Raw genomic sequence first — 19,272 nt, 5'->3', positions numbered from 1 at the left:
GAAAATATAAGGGTGGAAGGGGTTGTATTTATAGGGTGAAATATGGCTCATCTTGGTGCCACATGTCACCATCTGGTGGCAAGCCTTGGGGAGAAAGCAATGGCCAGAATTGTGCCACGTCACCCATTTTCGCACAACACACTTCCGACTTCTAAAATCCGTAACTTTCGCATACAAGCTCCGTTTTTTACGTTCTTTATATCCACGCGTAGGTAAAAATAAAATCTACAACTTTCATTTTGACTCCATCGGCTGATTATCGACCGATCTTAAATTTAACAGTAGGAGGAGATTATACAGTTAAATGACCGTGTAAAATTCGTAACTTCTTCATACAAACTCCGTTTTCGTCTGCATTTTTATCGTTGAGTTCCTATTAATGAGATATTCAAGTCTCATTTAAGTCGCGTTGGCCAAAAACCGCTTGATCTAAAATTCGAGTTTTGGGCTATGCACTACTAAGTCAAATCTTAGAAAAATCATAACTTACTCATATGAAGTCAGATTTGTGGGTTATTTTTATGCACGCCCTTGATTGAACGTATACTACAACTTTTGTTTAGATTGTTAAGGCTGAAAAGTCTTCTATCGTAAATTCACTATTTACGTTTCCCGGTGTCGTGCCGGTTTTGCCGTAAAACTTCGACAGGTCATAACTTCTTCGTTATAACTCGGATTTCGGCGTTCTTTATATACTTGTAATTTTTTTTCAACCACTACAACTTTATGTATAGATATCGGGTTTATATCGCTCTTTAATTTTGACGCTTATTGTTATCATTTATTTATTATACTTTTATAATTAAGTATAAAGCACATAAATTCACCTAATTCACATAATACTCAAATAATTCATGTTTATTATTTCAAAATGAGTTACATTGGTTTGTGCTTTGTGGAACTCTTGATGATGGGAGTCAGCTACCAAGTGAATATGACGATATTCAGGAGGTAGATGGCTGGCTTCATAAGGAGTTTTTCAGCAAATGATGGCAGAGAAGTGAGAGAACCTAGGAAGAGCCTAGGGGTGACCCTATTCAGTTGAGTACGCTGATAGAGGAGAGTATTCGCTAGGGAGCGACCAGGTTTAACGAGGTTGGTAATCGAGAAGATTGGACAGCTACTTAGGAAATGTGGGACAATCCGTGTAGAAAGTATGGGTAGATGTGGCAGGTAGTATGGGCTCGTACTACTGAAAGCAAAGGACCCGTACTCGAAACAGGGAGAATTCCAGAGATTCTAAGTAGCAGATTGAGAGATGATCACATGGTTCGAGTACCATGATTCATAGCAGATTGAGAGGTGATTCACATGGTTCGAGAACCATGATTCATAGTAGATTGAGAGGTGATCACATGGTTCGAGTACTATGATTCATAGCAGATTGAGAGGTGATCACATGGTTCAAGTACGATGGTTCGTGGCGGTTAGTGATTCTCGTTTTACCAGTTATCCCATTGTGATTGATTAGACTGAGATTATATGTGATAGGTTGTGGGGACAGAGGGCCCTGTCGAATGGGTTTCAATGGAGCATACCTTGAGAGGGAAATCAAGTTAGTTATGAGAGATTTTTTGGTGAGATGCCAGTTGGAGTCACAAGACTCAGGGATGAGTAGAGATGATGTTTATTGGAGGATCGCGGTCTAAGTTGAGTAATCGACCGATAGATGAGACGTCACCTTCTATGACAAGAGTTGCATTGCCCCCGTTTTCTGGGAGAAGCAAAAGAGATAACGAGTTTCCGGTTTCAGAGTTTGGAGGTAAACCCCGTGGGGTAGCATAGGGTTGCAACATTTTTGCCAGAGTATTTGGGTAGTATGTTTGTTGCGAGGTATTTTCATACCATGAGAGAGTCATTAGTGGGACTAAGATGGAAGAGAACTAGAAAGGTACCTTTGTGTGTGAGGCATGGCTTTAGCAGCAGTTCCAGGCGATCAAGAGGAGTACATCGGGGTGGTGGCCCTCATTTTCTATGTTGTGTATCAACTGTGAGAGTAAGGTCTCTTTCTTTTATAATTTCCCACGTTGGGAGGCTGGTCGAGGGATCAGAGACGAGGTGTGTGATAGTGCATTATTCTAAATTGAGAGTCAGGACTGCTTCAGAACAGTCGGGGTATCTGTAACAGCCCGGATTTCCAGGTATCTTTTATGTTTATGATTTTGGTGTTTTGAGAGGGGACTCGGCGAGTTGGAGCTCAGACTCGCCGAGTAGGATCGCGGTTCTGGACGCGGGATTTGCCTGGACTCGGCGAGTCCGCGCTGTTTAATGAAACCCTAATTTCTCGGGTTTGGGACCTATTTAAAGGGCCTTATGGCCGTCATTTGTGCTCACCAGTCCCTTGAGTGAAACCCTAATCGAGTGTGAGCGTTTGGAGCAAAGTAGGAGGCCATTAGTGATCTTGGGGTGTCATTTTGCATGGAAAGGGAAAATCAGCTAAGGGGAAAGCAAGAGGAGCCATCTTCTGAGAGTTTGGAGTCCAGAGCATCACTATTGTGGTAATACCTTCGAGCTATCCTCTTCTATGTTGATGTTTACATTGATTTAGGGTTTATTGAACCCTTTTGTGGCTAGATCTAGTGCTCCCTTGGTCCCTTAAGCGATTTAGACCATAGATCTGGACCCTTGGAGGTCCAGAGTGTCCCTTTGCCCAAGCTTTTTGGGAATCAATGGAGGTTTTGGATTGGAATCCTTATGCCTTAGGTCAAATTGCTATTTATGAGCCATGGGGTGTGTTATGGACACCAAGTTAGGGGCTTTACGTGATGAATCAGTCTAGGAAGGCCAGATCTATGAATTGTTGGAGCAGATCTGACCTTGGGAGCAAGTTGGAGTGGTTGCATGGCATGGACTCGCCGAGTCCGACGAACAGACTCGGCGAGTAGCTTGAAGATTTCCTTGAGTTCGCTTAGTGAGTGGTCCAGTCGAGTCATAGGTTGACTCAGTGAGTCAGGGTGAGTTAGAGAGGGTTGGCAGGTGGACTGAGTCGGACTGGGACTCGCCGAGTTGTTCTTGAGACTCGGCGAGTTGAGTTGGGGTGGCCCCGCGATTCTTCCAGGTGGAACTCGTCGAGTCAGGGGGAGTAATCGACGTGTAAGAAAGGAATCCTAGAGAGTTGGTGAAAACGTCTAGACTCACCGAGTTGCCCTTGTGCACTCGCCGAGTCCGGTCAAAGTTGACCGTTGACCGTTGACCATTGACCAGAGTTGACCTGTGTTGACTTTTTAGGGATAGTCAGCCTTAGAGATAAAAAGTGTTAATTAGAGACATATGATGTTATAGGAGGATTAGAGCTCGGGGGATCGAGCACGAGGGATTTCCAGGATTCGTGAGATATCGAGATACGCGAGGTGAGTCTTCTCACTATACTTTACCTTGAGTAGGTAACCAGAGTTATGTGACAGAGTATTTGCATGTTATGTATGTTATATGTTGTACTGCATTATTTCTATGTGATATATGCTGTGCATGTTTACAGAGTTGGAACCGGAAGGTTCCTTGAGTTAGAACCTGAGGGTTCACAGAGTTGGGTGCACGGACCCATAGAGTTATAGCCTCGAGTGGCTAATATGTGTTTTATGTGTGGTATTTTGGGGAACTCACTAAGCTTCATGCTTACAGTGTTAGTGTTGTTGTTTCGGGTACTAGCGATGACCGTGGGAAGGCGCCGGCTTGATCTGTACACACGCAGGGGACTTTTGATATATTTATGTGATCTTGGGATTTGTATGATACGGATTGGAATTTTAAACTTAATGTTTTATGAAATTAAATGAGAAATGTTTTTATATTTGCGAAAAATTATTTTGAAAATTCACGGTGTTACAAGTTGGTATCAGAGTCTTGGTTTGAGGGATTCGAGTACACCTTCGGGCGTATTTGAACTCAAACTGAGGATTTGAGATGTATTTTCAAAAAGAGTAAAAGATTTTTGAAAAACACAGAGCAAGAGATGTGTGTACGATCAGTCAACGCCCGAACAGTGATTTCCCAAAATACCTTTATATTATGTGATATTGATATTGATATGATGTATCTGCATGCTAGAGTAGGCTAGGTATTGCTATTAGGACTAGAGTGGCCTGATTTGTGATGCCTTAGCCTAGGGAGAGGTGAGCTGCTATGAAATGCTTGAGAGTGAGTAGGTAGCAGCGAGGGGATTATGAGAGATCTATTAGAGAGTGGTCTACGCATGATAGAGTACTTGAGACTTGGGATCCGAAGAGGAGGACTTGGAGTGTATTCTGGTGCGGTGCAGACAATAGTATTGGGCCCGTACTACTGGAAGCACCGGAGCGGTGTGCAGCCCAAGTAAGAATCTATGGAATACCAAGAATCAAGGAGGGAAGAGTTGACGAGTGTGAGTATGCTCGTGTGGATTCTAATTTATCGTATGTTGTATTTCAGAGGTAGATCATGGTGAGGACACGTTTGATGCCCGAGAGCAGTGGTACCAGTGAGGAGGAGATCCGCCGGATCATCCAGGAGGAGGTGGCTGCGGCCATCAGGGCAGAGATACCGGAGATGTTTGGGTCTATAAAGACCACACTGATTGAGACGTTTGATGAGCGTTATGCTGCTCTTTCTGAGGCTGCTGCTGCAGCGGCTACCGTAGCGATTGCTGCTGCGAGGCCGCAAGGTGGTGATGCGTTGCTGTTCCGCGAGTTTAGCAACACAAAACCACCAGAGTTTGATGGGACTCAGGATCCGGTGGCAGCTATGAGGTGGATATCTGATATTGAGGGGTGTTTCTTCACTTGCTCGTCTCCTGAGCATTTGAAGGTTCAGTTCGCGCTGAACCAACTTCGCTTGGGAGCGAAGGACTGGTGGAAGTTTGTGACGGCGCATTATACGCCTGTTGAGCTTTCGGCGGTGACCTGGGAGAGGTTCACTACCATGTTCCGGGATGAGTACGTTCCCCAGGTGGAGAGGGAGCGTTTGACACAGGAGTTTCTGACCCTCAAGCAGGGTACTGAGTCAGTTACAGCGATCACGAGGATGTTCCATGAGAGGGCGATGTTCTTCCCTGAGCACGTGTCCACTGAGCAGGCACGTATGAGCCGCTACTTGAGCATTTTGAGGCGGGATATTCGGGAGTTCGCTGCGAACTCCTCGTACCGGACATTTGCTGAGCTTCAGGCAAATGCCCGGAAGAGGGAGATTGAGCTTGAGACTCAGGCCAGGGAGGAGGCGGAGTCTCAGGGGAGGGATCGGCGACCGACACAGTCTCAGCCGACAGCCAAGCGGGCCAAGCCCGCTGATCCCAAACCAGGGAGCCAGAAGAGCCGCACTTGCGGGAAGTGCGGCAAGGGTCATGATGGAGTCTGCCGAGCGGGATCTTGCTACAAATGTGGCAAGGAGGGGCATATGGCCAAGGACTGCCCCAAGGGGTTTGCAGTGTGTTTTCACTGCAACCAGACAGGACACCGGAAGGCGGAGTGTCCGCAGTTACGCGGAGCATCTCAGGGATCTGCTCCTGCCGCCATCAGAGCTACAGAGAGTCGGTCTGTGAAGGCCGAGGCGCCGAGAGCTCGAGGGAGAGCCTTCCAGCTGACTGCAGCGCCCGATGTTGTGGCTGGTATGTTTCCTTTCATGTATTTATTTTGATGTTGAGATATTATGCTTATATTATGTTATGCGTAGGTACTTTCCTTGTGAACTCTGTACCTGCTTTAGTGTTATTTGACTCGGGTGCGAGTCGGTCTTTTGTATCTTTGGCCTTTAGTCAGCATATCAGTGTTAGTCGTGAGGCATTGAGTCGGCCTCTGAGTGTTTCCATAGCTGATGATAGAGTGATTTGTGCCACGGAGGTTCTCCGGGGATGTGTGTTAGAGATTTTCGGGGTTGAGTTTCCGATTGATCTGATTCCTATTGTGATGGGTGATGTTTGTGTCATTGTGGGCATGGACTGGTTGAGCCGATTCGGCGCGGTTATCGATTGTGAGCGTCAGCTGGTGACCATACGAAACCCTAGTGGAGGAGTTCTTTCAGTGTACGGCGATGGTACACGTTCAGGATCAGCTTTTTGTTCGGCCGCTAGGGTGAGGCAGTGTCTACAACAGGGATGTAAGGGTTTTGTGGCGTATGTGATGGATACGCGAGTGACTTCCGAGAGACCGAGTTCAGTTGAGGAGGTACCGGTGGTGCGTGAGTTTCCAGATGTTTTTCTCGAGGAGTTGCCAGGTGTGCCTCCTGTGAGGCAAGTGGAGTTTGGTATTGATTTGGTTCCGGGGGCCGCGCCTATCACTAAGGTGCCTTATCGTCTTGCACCTCCAGAGATGCAAGAGTTATCCTCGCAGCTTTAGGAGTTGCTAGGGAAGGGATTTATTCGGCCGAGCAGCTCGCCGTGGGGAGCACCTATTCTGTTCGTCAAGAAGAAGGATGGTTCACACCGGATGTGCATTAACTACCGGGAGTTGAACAAGATGACGGTCAAGAACCTTTACCCGTTACCGAGGATCGACGATTTATTTGATCAGTTGCAGGGAGCATCTTGGTTCTCCAAGATCGATTTGAGGTCGGGATATCATCAGGTGAGAGTGCGGGATGAGGACGTCCAGAAGACAGCGTTCAGGACGCGATATGGGCATTATGAGTTTGTGGTGATGCCTTTTGGGCTCACCAATGCCCCGGCTGTGTTCATGGATCTCATGAACAGGGTATGCAGGCCGATGTTGGATCGGTCGGTGATTGTATTTATCGATGATATTCTGGTATATTCGAGATCTAGAGAGCAGCATGAGGAGCATTTGAGGGAGGTCCTTGGGGTTTTGAGATCGGAGAAGCTTTATGCAAAGTTCTCCAAGTGTGATTTCTGGTTGCGGGAGGTCCAGTTCCTTGGACATCTTGTTAATCAGGAAGGGATATTGGTCGATCCGGCCAAGGTTGAGGCGGTGATGAGTTGGGAGGTGCCAAAGTCACCCTCTGAGATCAGGAGTTTCCTTGGGTTGGCAGGGTATTATCGGAGATTTATCAAGGATTTCTCCAAGATCGCAGTGCCACTCACCAGATTGACCCGAAAGGGTGTTGCATTCTCATGGGGTCCCGAGCAGCAGACCTCCTTTGAGACACTTCGCCAAAGGTTGTGCGAAGCCCCGGTATTAGCTCTCCCGGAAGGGATGGAGGATTTTGTAGTATATTGTGATGCATCGATTTTGGGGCTGGGTGCGGTGCTGATGCAGAGAGGGAATGTGATAGCATATGCATCGAGACAGCTGAAGCCTCATGAGACGAGATATCCCACGCATGATCTAGAGTTGGGGGCAATAGTGTTCGCCCTCAAGATTTGGCGTCACTACTTGTATGGGGTTCGGTGTACGATATACACGGACCATAAGAGTTTGAAATACTCGATGGATCAGCCCAACCTAAATATGCGGCAGAGGAGGTGGTATGTGGTCAAGGATTATGATTGTGAGATCCTGTACCACCCGGGCAAGGCCAATGTGGTAGCCGATGCGTTGAGCCGTAGGGCGGAGAGCACTCCACTGCAAAATGTATGTTTGAGATTGACCGTGATAGCTCCGGTATTGGATTCCATTCGTGGGGCACAGGCCGAGGCTGTGCAACCGGAGATGCAGAAGAGGGAACGGGTCGTTGGTTTGGTTTTAGAGTTCGTTACGGATGGTCGAGGGCTTATGACTTTTCAGGGTCGGATTTGGGTACCGTTTGTGGGCGGTACGCGTACTACTTTGATGGAGGAAGCGCATCGATCGAAATTTTCGATCCATCCCGGGGCTACGAAGATGTATTTGGATTTGAGGAAAGAGTGTTGGTGGCCCTTTATGAAGAGGGACGTCGCCTGGTTTGTCGAGAGGTGCTTGACCTGCCGCAGGGTTAAGGCCGAGCACCAGAGACCGCATGGCAAGTTGCAGCCATTGGAGGTTCCCGAGTGGAAGTGGGAACAGATCACTATGGATTTCATCACCAAATTGCCGAGGACTGCCATAGGAGTTGATGCAATTTGGGTGATTGTGGATAGATTGACGAAGAGCGCTCACTTCCTTGCCATCAGTGAGAGTTCTTCAGCGGAGAAGTTGGCGGAGGTATATGTGAGAGAAGTGATATCTCCGCATGGGGTGCCGATCTCGATTGTTTCGGACCGTGATGTGCGTTTCACTTCCAGATTCTGGAAGAAATTTCATGAGGAGTTGGGTACTAGATTGCATTTTAGTACCGCATATCATCCCCAGACAGACGGTTAGAGTGAGCGGACGATTCAGACGCTTGAGGACATGCTTCGAGCATGTGTGTTGGATTTCGGGGGTAGCTGGGATGCGTATTTACCCTTGGCAGAGTTTTCCAACAACAACAGCCATCATTCGAGCATTGGTATGCCACCCTTTGAGCTGTTGTATGGTAGGAGGTGTCGGACCCCCATTTGTTGGGGAGAGGTTGGGCAGAGAGTGATGGGCAGTACAGAGATCGTGCTTCAGACGACAGAGCAGATTCAGCAGGTCAGACAGAGGTTATTGACCGCCTAGAGCCGACAGAAGAGTTATGCAGACAGACGCCGGTCCAAGCTTGAGTTTCAGGTCGGCGACTTTGTTCTCCTGAAGGTCTCTCCTTGGAAAGGAGTGATTCGATTCAGGAAGAGGGGCAAGTTGGGGCCCCGGTATATTGGGCCATTTCGTGTGATTGCGAGGGTAGGCCGGGTAGCCTATCGTTTGGAGTTGCCAGCAGAGTTAGGGTAGATCCACGACACTTTTCATGTGTCGCAATTGAGGAAGTGTATAGCCGATGAGTCGGCAGTGGTTCCATTAGAGGATATTCAGGTGGATGCGAGCCTGAATTATGCCGAGAGACCAGTGGCCATCAGAGATCGGAAGATCAAGGTTCTGAGGAACAAGGAGGTACCTCTGGTGTTGGTTCAGTGGCAACACCGGAAGGGATCGGAGATGACCTGGGAGCCGGAGCGCAAGATGCGGGAGCAGCATCCAGAGCTATTTTCAGAGCGAGATTTCGAGGGCGAAGTCTAGTTCTAGTGGGGGAGAGTTGTAACAGCCCGGATTTCCAGGTATCTTTTATGTTTATGATTTTGGTGTTTTGAGAGGGGACTCGGCGAGTTGGAGCTCAGACTCGCCGAGTAGGATCGCGATTCTGGACGCGGGATTTGCCTGGACTCGGCGAGTCCAGGATATGGACTCGGCGAGTCCGCGCTGTTTAATGAAACCCTAATTTCTCGGGTTTGGGACCTATTTAAAGGGCCTTATGGCCGTCATTTGTGCTCACCAGTCCCTTGAGTGAAACCCTAATCGAGTGTGAGCGTTTGGAGCAAAGTAGGAGGCCATTAGTGATCTTGGGGTGTCATTTTGCATGGAAAGGGAAAATCAGCTAAGGGGAAAGCAAGAGGAGCCATCTTCTGAGAGTTTGGAGTCCAGAGCATCACTATTGTGGTAATACCTTCGAGCTATCCTCTTCTATGTTGATGTTTACATTGATTTAGGGTTTATTGAACCCTTTTGTGGCTAGATCTAGTGCTCCCTTGGTCCCTTAAGCGATTTAGACCATAGATCTGGACCCTTGGAGGTCCAGAGTGTCCCTTTGCCCAAGCTTTTTGGGAATCAATGGAGGTTTTGGATTGGAATCCTTATGCCTTAGGTCAAATTGCTATTTATGAGCCATGGGGTGTGTTATGGACACCAAGTTAGGGGCTTTACGTGATGAATCAGTCTAGGAAGGCCAGATCTATGAATTGTTGGAGCAGATCTGACCTTGGGAGCAAGTTGGAGTGGTTGCATGGCATGGACTCGCCGAGTCCGACGAACAGACTCGGCGAGTAGCTTGAAGATTTCCTTGAGTTCGCTTAGTGAGTGGTCCAGTCGAGTCATAGGTTGACTCAGTGAGTCAGGGTGAGTTAGAGAGGGTTGGCAGGTGGACTGAGTCGGACTGGGACTCGCCGAGTTGTTCTTGAGACTCGGCGAGTTGAGTCGGGGTGGCCCCGCGATTCTTCCAGGTGGAACTCGTTGAGTCAGGGGGAGTACTCGACGTGTAAGAAGGGAATCCTAGAGAGTTGGTGAAAACGTCTAGACTCGCCGAGTTGCCGTTGTGCACTCGCCGAGTCCGGTCAAAGTTGACCGTTGACCGTTGACCGTTGACCAGAGTTGACCTGTGTTGACTTTTTAGGGATAGTCAGCCTTAGAGATAAAAAGTGTTAATTAGAGACATATGATGTTATAGGAGGATTAGAGCTCGGAGGATCGAGCATGAGGGATTTCCAGGATTCGTGAGATATCGAGATACGCGAGGTGAGTCTTCTCACTATACTTTACCTTGAGTAGGTAACCAGAGTTATGTGATAGAGTATTTGCATGTTATGTATGTTATATGTTGTACTGCATTATTTCTATGTGATATATGCTGTGCATGTTTATAGAGTTGGAACCGGAAGGTTCCTAGAGTTAGAACCTGAGGGTTCACAGAGTTGGGTGCACGGACCCATAGAGTTATAGCCTCGAGTGGCTAATATGTGTTTTATGTGTGGTATTTTGGGGAACTCACTAAGCTTCGTGCTTACAGTGTTAGTGTTGTTGTTTCAGGTACTAGCGATGACCGTGGGAAGGCGCCGGCTTGATCTGTACACACGCAGTGGACTTTTGATATATTTATGTGATCTTGGGATTTGTATGATATGGATTGGAATTTTAAACTTAATGTTTTATGAAATTAAATGAGAAATGTTTTTATATTTGCGAAATATTATTTTGAAAATTCACGGTGTTACAGTATCCGACGGTGTGTTGGTCTGAGGCATTCTAGATGACAAGAGGCAGTCACGTTGAGAGGATTCTGAGGTTTTGTTTGAGATGCGGGATATTTGTAGTTGCTTGGTTTCCATCGGGAAGATCATTGAATGATTGTGTGGTTCGTTTCAAGAGTCAAGTGTGATATACTTGGTGAAACAGTCTATGGAGTAGGTTGTTGATGATGGTTTGAACCCTGAGTGGGGGAGATCCGGGTATTTTATTGAAAGGATCATAGATTTGTTCAAGGGTGGTTAGAGAACTAGATATAGGGACCTACGGTACGAATACATGAGACCAACATTTATTGGTGGTCAAGGTGAGAAGCAGGGCGAGATAATGCATGTTATACGTGTTCAGGAAATGATGAGTGTCTCCACGGCAGGTGGCCGTTGGTCAGATACCTTGTGGTGGTTAGAAATTCTTCAAGGTTGTAATGGTAAATTCAAGGTAGTTGGCTCGAAAGGATAGTTTTGGTGGTTGAGAACTTCGGGCTCAATGTATGGGTCGTTATATGCACTTTGGAAAGGGAAGAAGTTGATTGGGCAACTAACTTCAGGATCGGTATGAGTATTCTTGCATGGATTTTGAGCAATAGAGGAGGGAGTCTCAGATTTTCGTCAAAATGTTATGAGTCATTGACGATTCCTCTGTATTTCAAATTGAGAGTTGGAATATTTAGAAGTTACGAGTGGTGTGAGAGGAAGATCTGCTGTAAGATTCTGGAAGGATGCATTGTGGTATCTGAGTATGGTGCCGTAAGTAGGAGGTCAATTGTTGAGGCAAGACATCGTGAGGTTCTGTGATAGTGTACCGAGGTATTCGAGTATGATGCCCTGAATTTTCGATCATTTTGAGACTTGAGTTATGAGATGGCAAGAGGAGAATCAAATGACTATGGTTCCAGCGGGAGCCCTTCAACTAATGTCATCAAACGGGAATATCCAAGAGTGTAAATTGTAGCGAGAAAAATGTTTGGTCACGATGGTTGTCGTAAGGAGTTGTGATTCTTAACCCAGGTGGTGTGTGTACCTATCTATGTTAGACCATGGAGTATTCGATAGTGAACTCGGTGGGGGTGATGACTCTAGAATGAGATTATGGGGTGATAAGAGGGTGAGTGGATCTGAGTGAGAGTAATCACTTTGGATTATTAGCGAAAACCATGGAGTGAGCCCATGGTGAGTCAGCGAGAGAGTGTTGTGATATTGCAGGGAGCCATAGTATTCACCAGTCAGTGAGAAAGTGTTGTAATACTGTAGGGAGTCGTAGTATTCACCAGTCAACGAAAGAGTGTTGTGATACTTTCAGGGAGCCGTAGTATTCACTGGTCAGCGAGAGAGTGTTGTGATACTGCGGGGAGCAGTAGTATTCATGAGTCAGTGAGAGAGTGACGTAGGCCTGCGGGGAGCCTTCTCGGGTTAATAAGAGGGAATGTTATGATACTACGGGGAGTCGTCTTATTCGCTAGTCAGAGCATGACGCATAAGAGTTTTTAGGCTTGGGTAGCCTTATTATTTGAGTTTTCGGGAACTTAGTGGTCGGACCAAGGGCGAGACTAGGGTCTCCATATTGGTCGGGAATCGTTATGGGTTGAGTTAAGGCGTGGTTATCATAATTTGAAGGAATTGGAGAAGTGATGTATGTGTGGATAGCGGGTTATGGGTCATGGGTTGAGTGCTTCATTGGGACGAGTGGTTCCAATTCTGTGTCGGATCAGACTCTCGAGTTTGAGTTTGACTCTAACGGTGTATTGAGTAGGCGAAATGAGATTCCGGATTTAGAGATGGGTCTCATTTTGGAGGGGTATTGTTTGTCACCTGACATCTTAGATCTGAGTGGGTCAGTTTGTTGGTATGGGAAAGACCGAGAGATGCATGGAACTAACGAGTAGCAGACGACAGAGGTTGAGGATGAGACGATTTCAGTTGGGATTTTAGTATTCGCTTGGGGTAAAGTGGACTTCGTAACCCGTTTGACAGAGTGGTCCGAGATAGCTATTGTGAGAAGGAAGCTAGTGAGATGTTTTGGGTATGCTTCGGGTAACCTTTGAGGGTTCACCTATTGGGACGGGAGTTGACCTGGTGCTCAAGTTTTGAATGAAATATTTGAAAGGAAGCTAGGGCTTATGATTATAGATATCATAGGATACTTCCGAGCGAGCATAATCATTTTCTTGTGTCTGAGGACAGGGTGTTGAGAGTTCATTGTTCAGATGGGTTCTGATAGCAGTTCAGTAGATGAGTCCCTGGTGGAATGTGACCCCTTTCGTTCCTTTGGAGTATGGACTGGATTGATTAGTATATCTGGTATGAGTGATGGGTAGCCAATTATTGACCAGTGACTCGATTCTGTCAGTCGCAGCAAGAGAATCAGAGGGGTAGTGAGTTATCTGGGTCTGTTATTCTAGGAGGGATAAGCATGGTGATATCGTGCGGGGGCAGTCTGACAGGGAGATAGACCACTAGAGTTTTCCAGGTCCTGGAAAGTCCGATCAGGTATCATAGCGACAGAGGAGTCTGTGCTTATTCGGGATTGGGAGCTCCTGTTTGGGTTCAAATGACCTTGGAGGAAGATAGTTGTGTGGTATGAGATCCTTTCGGTGGTGTTTCGTGGGTTATTGGGTTTGATCTATGTGTCGCTAAGGAGCGATTTTAAGGGCGAAATCTAATTCAAGTGGGGGAGAATTGTAACATCCGAAATCATAGGTATATTAATGGTGAGTTTATTGTGGGGTTTATTGAGTGACTCGACGAGTTGTGAGTCCAACTTGTCGAGTAGAGTCAAGTTGACTGCTTAGGTTTAATGAGCGGACTCGATGAGTCGGAGAGCCGACTCGCCGAGTAGGTGCTGTGTAGTGAAACCCTAAATCTCCGAGTTTGGGGCCTATAAGGGAACTTATAGCCCCATTTGCGGCTCATGAGTCGCCCAACTTCACTGAGAGAAACCCTAGTCGCCTTTTTGAGCTAAGAGAGAGAATGTGGAGCTTATATTGAGTATTTTGGTGCATCTTTGGAGGGAAAGAGAAGGAATTCAAGCAAGGAACGAGAAGAGACTGTTAGATCTATTGCTTGTCATCCAAGAGCTTTTGTAAAAGGTGAAAAGTTCATACCTTTATCATTCTTATGGTTAAATCTCTTGATTTTGGAAGGTTAGGGTTTGTGCCACCTTTATTTGGGATTTCGAGATTATAGAGTTGTCTTGAGGTTTAGACCCCAGATATGGACCTTGTGAGGTCCTTAGAGTCCAAATGTCCCAACTTTATTTACTCATATGAAGGATATTGTGCTTAACACATTGTGAGAGCATGTTTTCGTATGTTGGAGCAAAACTACCATGCATGAACATACAGATTGAAGCTTTACGTGACAATGGAGTCTTGGGATGCTAGATCTAGTGTTTGGAGTAGTAGAGCTGCTTTGAATCGTTTGAATGAGAAATCAGATTGAAGGGACTCGCCGAGTCCATGAGCTGACTCGGCGAGTCGGCTGGGGTTTTTTCCCGATGAGTCTGGACATGGGTGACTCGACGAGTTGGCGAGACAACTCGACAAGTCCAGGTAGATTTTCATGATATTCCAGAAGAAACAAGGAGACTCGACGAGTCACATAGATGCACTCGGCGAGTCGGGTCAAACATGGACTGTTGACTCGAGTTTGACTTATGTTGACTTTAGGGTTTGGTCTTACATGAGTAAAGGAGACCATGGAGGGCTAAAATAGTCTTTTACCCAATCCAAGAGTTAGAAAGAGAAAGAGAGGACAACCTTTTGGTATTGAGTGAGAATAGAGTATTAATTAGAGATATTTATCCTATGTGATAGACGGAGGCTAGTTCGAGATTTCCGTGTGCGAGATTATTACTTGTTAGCTTTCGAGGTGAGTCTTCTCACTATACTTACCATGTGTGGTATCTTTGTGCGACTGAGATGTCTTATTTGCTTATCTGTGTATTGTGATATTCTGCATTATGTCTTTATGATTTATGCTGAGTATTATTATTATGAGCTTCCTGAATCCTGAGTTAGGGCCGGAGGGTCCAGCAAAGTTATGGGAACAGAGGGTCCCACTGAGATACATTGACCGGAGGGTCTTATCTGAGTATAGCCATGAGAAGCTACTGAGATGTGTGTTGTATTTTGGGGAACTTACTAAGCTTATGCTTACCGTGTTATGTGATATGTGTTTCAGGTACTTTTCATGATATCAGGAAGGCGCCGACTCGATTGTACACACGAAAGAAAGAGTTATGTTTGGAGGATCCTGGATTTGTGATAAACAATTTAAAATAAAAATGTGTTGATAATTTGTTACTAGTGATTTTGAGGAAATGTGACATATTTTATTTGTGTTTTGAAATGAAAAATTGGTTTTAAACTTTATGGTGTTACAGAAGATCTCGTGCAGATGTTTTTTGATCTGCACACTTTTAAAAAACAAACACTCTGCAAGGGCATATATTTGCACGATGCAGACAAAAGTTGCGCAGATCTAAAAAAAAAAAACAGCTTCCTAGTTGGTGTAACCACTTTTAGTTCTGCCTTCACCCATCAAACCCTTCCTGATTAAATATCAACATGTTACTTTTCAAACAGTATTCATAGAGCGCCGCATTAAAAATATTTTGGCTATTTTTTTTGAGTTGCCACCTTGTAGAAATCGTAAAACTTAGACATCTTCTGGTGTATGTCCCTTTCTATTTGTGTTTTGTGTGAAATTATGTACGACCCATTAGTTATGTGTGGTGATATATTTCGAATCCCGACAACCTATTTCCAAAGGGCTTAATATTTTCAGTTAAAGAAACCATACAAAAATGACATTCCACGTCATGGCCATGTCAACCAGAGATCCCCGTGTGTCAAACTTATAAAATGCCACAAATGAAAAAAAAAAGTCTACAAGTTTCAAGTAAAAATGCAAATTCTTGTCAAACTTAAAGATTTTTATAGCATTCTCTCTTTTTTAGAAATATTTATTTTGTTTCTTTCTTAACAATACGAAAAAAAAAGTTCTCCAACTAAAATTTATCAAAACATCGAAAACTCATAAGTTCATGTTATGCAAGAATATGATCGAATAACAAAAAGTGACCATATTAACTAATTAACACGCATGGACTTGATTGCATAGTGATGATTAATTTATGCACTTCATAGTGATGTTTGCCATCGTTCTAATATATTGTTTTCCTTTCTCATAAATTATAATCATTTTCTAAATTGATAACTAAAAAAAAATTAAAACCCAACCCCTCCAAAACAACACACTTTCCTCTACATTGTGATATCAATACCAAACATCAATTCAATTTCAAGAAATTGTAACTTTTAGAATTAAACAAAAATTGTTCTCTCAAATTAAATTCCAAAAACTAATTACCATAAATCTTCCTTCTTTGTTCCTCATGCCCATAAAGGCTTTAACTCTTTCGCAATATCATTCTTGATTGATCTTTGAAGCGGTTTCACAACAAAAAAGTACTGTCATTACACACAATTGAGGACACAGAATGATCAAGTTAGAAATCAATTCAAATGATTTGCTAGTAAATGACTATTTTACCCTTCATACTTACTTGAAATGCTATGATGAAAGGAATGAATAGTTTCCCTCTTTCATTTGGATTAGGCCCATCAATTAACTTCTGGTCAACCAAAATGCTTTTGCTTTCGGTCAAACTGACTTCTGTGATTGTTTCCACTATGCTTGGAATCCATGCACTCCCATTTGGAAGAATCTAAACAAAATTAAGATGCATTAATTAATTGTCAAGAATAAAAAGTTAAAAAGAAATAAATATTAAAATGACTACTATAACCTTTTCATCTTTCTCATTTTTGTTGCATCTGCTACTGTTTTCAACCAAACCAATAGGAATAGGAAAGTTCTATAAACAGCAACAAGAACAGAGTAAAAGTTAGTAATTATTATTAATTTACATTATCATTAACCGAAATATATAACAGGGGTAAAATGGTCATTTTATCAAGACAAACAGTTTACACTTCACACAGTCAAAGCAAAGGGCCAAATTAGAACAAAAATTGCAATCTTTCAACCCACCTGAAAAGGTGATAAAGTACTGCAGAAAATATGTTGGCATGGGTAAGGGTAAAATGGTAATTTTGAAGAAAAGACGAACCTCGATATCTAGTTTTCTGAACCTAGCACCACGATACACAACCTTGAGAAGAGCTTCAGATCTTTTTGCTAAAAATTCATCATAAGAAAGACAATCTGGAGGTGATAATTGAGCATGTGTGAGAACTACAATTGCTTTTCTCCATATTTGTTGACCAAAACTATTGCTTATAGCTTTCACAATTTGTCCATCTAATGTATCAACTCTATATGCATCTAATCGATCCACATAGAGCAAAACATCTATTGTCTTGTTCAAAAGAAACCTGCTCAAACAACCATAGAAAAGAAAACAGTGCATCATAATCATGTATAAATGTCAAATATTTGAACTTTGAAGTTTCCATTAGTATAAATCTTTCTAGACAAAAGCTTTCTTTCATATGTATTAAAAACCATGGAAAGTAAAGATAACCTTTTGATGATTTCAAGAGCTTGATCATTAACATATCCTCCTTCAACAATGCCTGGTGTGTCAATGATGTTCAGTGTAAACCCTGACCTCTCTCTTGACACCATTGTAGGCCTCAATGCTTCTGACTAAAAATTCATGTTGTTCTATAAGCAATTCAACATGTACAATAAAGTTTAGGTCTAAAAATATCTTGAGAAACTTAAAAAAGTACCTGAAAAGCACTAACAGTAACTGCTCTTTCACCAATGATAGAGTTCACAGTTGAAGACTTTCCAACTCCACCTTTCCCCATTACAAGAATCGTTAACCTGTCCCTTTTCTGTAACATATGAACAGGAATTAGATAAGAAAATTGGTAAAGTTAATTTGTAATAATATTGCTTTTAATGTGAGTGTAGTGAGTATATACATGAAGGGAATTAGGGAAAGAGTTAGACCTTCTCCTTTAGTTTTCCCAACAGTTGTAGCAACTTGTCCTGGGTGGCGGGAGGGAATTGCTGAATCCCACTCCATTCACGGATAAACTGAGACGCCATGGAAGCTGCTGTAAGAAAAACGTAATTAAACAACTATGCAAATCAATTACGCATAAACCCTCAACCCAAAAGCAGTAAAATTCAAAAGCGACACTAAATTACATTCGGTTTTGTGAGATTCTATTACTATTTAACAATTGTAGCTCAGAGTTTATTGAACCCCAAAGATTAACCAAACTTCGAACACAAGCCCTGTCGAATCAAGTGTATGATCAAAACAAACCTAATCTAGCTTTCCACATTTATCATTTCAATAATCCAAACAAGTAAAAAAAATCACACCGAGCATATAGAAATTTCCACCAAAATTCAGTTATTACTTCATGCTCATCTGTAAATTTACAATGATTATATATTGTGAATTTCACAGAAGAAATTTGAAAGCGTGAGAGATAAGTATCCAAGGAAAATGTGAAAGGAGGGGAAGGTGAGTCTTGCCGGCGACTGGAGAGAGAGGTGGCGGTGATGCCTGCGTGAACCGATAGAGCTCCGATGGATAACCTTTTTCAGAATTGAGCTACCCAATAGATAAAAGCTTCGAGTATTATGAACCCTGCGAAAGGGTATATCCGGAAATACACTAAATTGGGGCGGGTAGAAGATAAAAATTGCATCCGAATCGAATAACATAAACGAGTTCATTTATAAAAGAGGATTTATTCATTTGATTTATATGATTTCGTAGGTTAATACTTATGGAAATCATGGTTAAGAAAGAAATACACTTTTGATAATTTAAACTCAGTAACGACAAATCAAATCAAATAAAATGACATTATTAAGGAAAAATCTTCGGTTAGGAAGATTGTTTTTTGGTTGACATTATCATGTAATTTAATGTAATTTAATGAAAGTAGAATGATATTAAGGGGGTGTTTGGTAAAGCTTAAAAATGAGCTTTTTGACTTATTATCGGTTTACCGGTATAAGTCAAAAAAATGTTTGGATAAAAAACAACTTATAACCGTTGATAAGTTCTAATAAATCAAAAAGTGTAAATAACATACCTCTTATTTATTAAAAACTCTTTATTTCACTAAATAAGTTACAAGTCAAAAAATCATAAGCACCTCTAAGGAAAAACAATGAATGTAAAATGACATAAAATAAAATGACAGTAAGAATAGTTCACACATGTTAGGTAAGGCAACATGATAAAGTAGAAAAAAAACAAAAAAAAAAAAAAAACTTATGGTGTTATAAAGAGCTTGTTACACAAAAGCACACATAACAAAAAAACAAGCATATACCGTATAATATTTATTATTTTTTTCCGGTACATAACTTAAAGTTTCTGAAAAGTAGAATGCCATATAAGTATATATTTTTTATATATATTTTTTATTTACTGTCTAGTCCAAATTCGAAATCGTTAAAAAAACCATTTTAAAATGCTAAATGCTATAAATGACGGTTTTCAAAAAAGTAGAATGTTA

General features: G+C 43.2%; 1 protein-coding gene across 2 annotated transcripts; it reads right to left on the bottom strand.

Moving 5' to 3' along the window:
* Positions 1 to 15,996: 15,996 nt before the first annotated feature.
* LOC145094770 (translocase of chloroplast 34, chloroplastic-like) lies at positions 15,997 to 18,399 on the bottom strand. 2 transcript variants are annotated; one of them, XM_079032823.1, is made up of 8 exons: positions 18,275 to 18,399; positions 17,738 to 17,841; positions 17,512 to 17,619; positions 17,301 to 17,425; positions 16,887 to 17,151; positions 16,563 to 16,631; positions 16,320 to 16,481; positions 15,997 to 16,224 (listed from the first exon to the last, which is right to left on the bottom strand). In XM_079032823.1, exons 2-8 carry the CDS (start codon positions 17,834 to 17,836, stop codon positions 16,147 to 16,149), a joined length of 906 nt encoding a protein of 301 aa, XP_078888949.1. In that variant the 5' UTR covers positions 17,837 to 17,841; positions 18,275 to 18,399; the 3' UTR covers positions 15,997 to 16,146. The 2 variants fall into 2 exon arrangements, with proteins under 2 accessions (XP_078888949.1, XP_078888953.1); XM_079032827.1 differs by having other exon boundaries at positions 17,738 to 17,844; positions 18,275 to 18,364.
* Between the last annotated feature and the right edge of the window lie 873 nt (positions 18,400 to 19,272).

The sequence above is a fragment of the Lactuca serriola genome, chromosome 1 (assembly GCF_051521515.1).
Source record: "Lactuca serriola cultivar US96UC23 chromosome 1, Lser_US96UC23_V15, whole genome shotgun sequence".
NCBI lineage: Eukaryota > Viridiplantae > Streptophyta > Magnoliopsida > Asterales > Asteraceae > Lactuca > Lactuca serriola.
The sequence above is the reverse complement of the archived record's forward strand: the minus strand, read 5'-3'. Positions and strand labels throughout refer to the sequence as shown.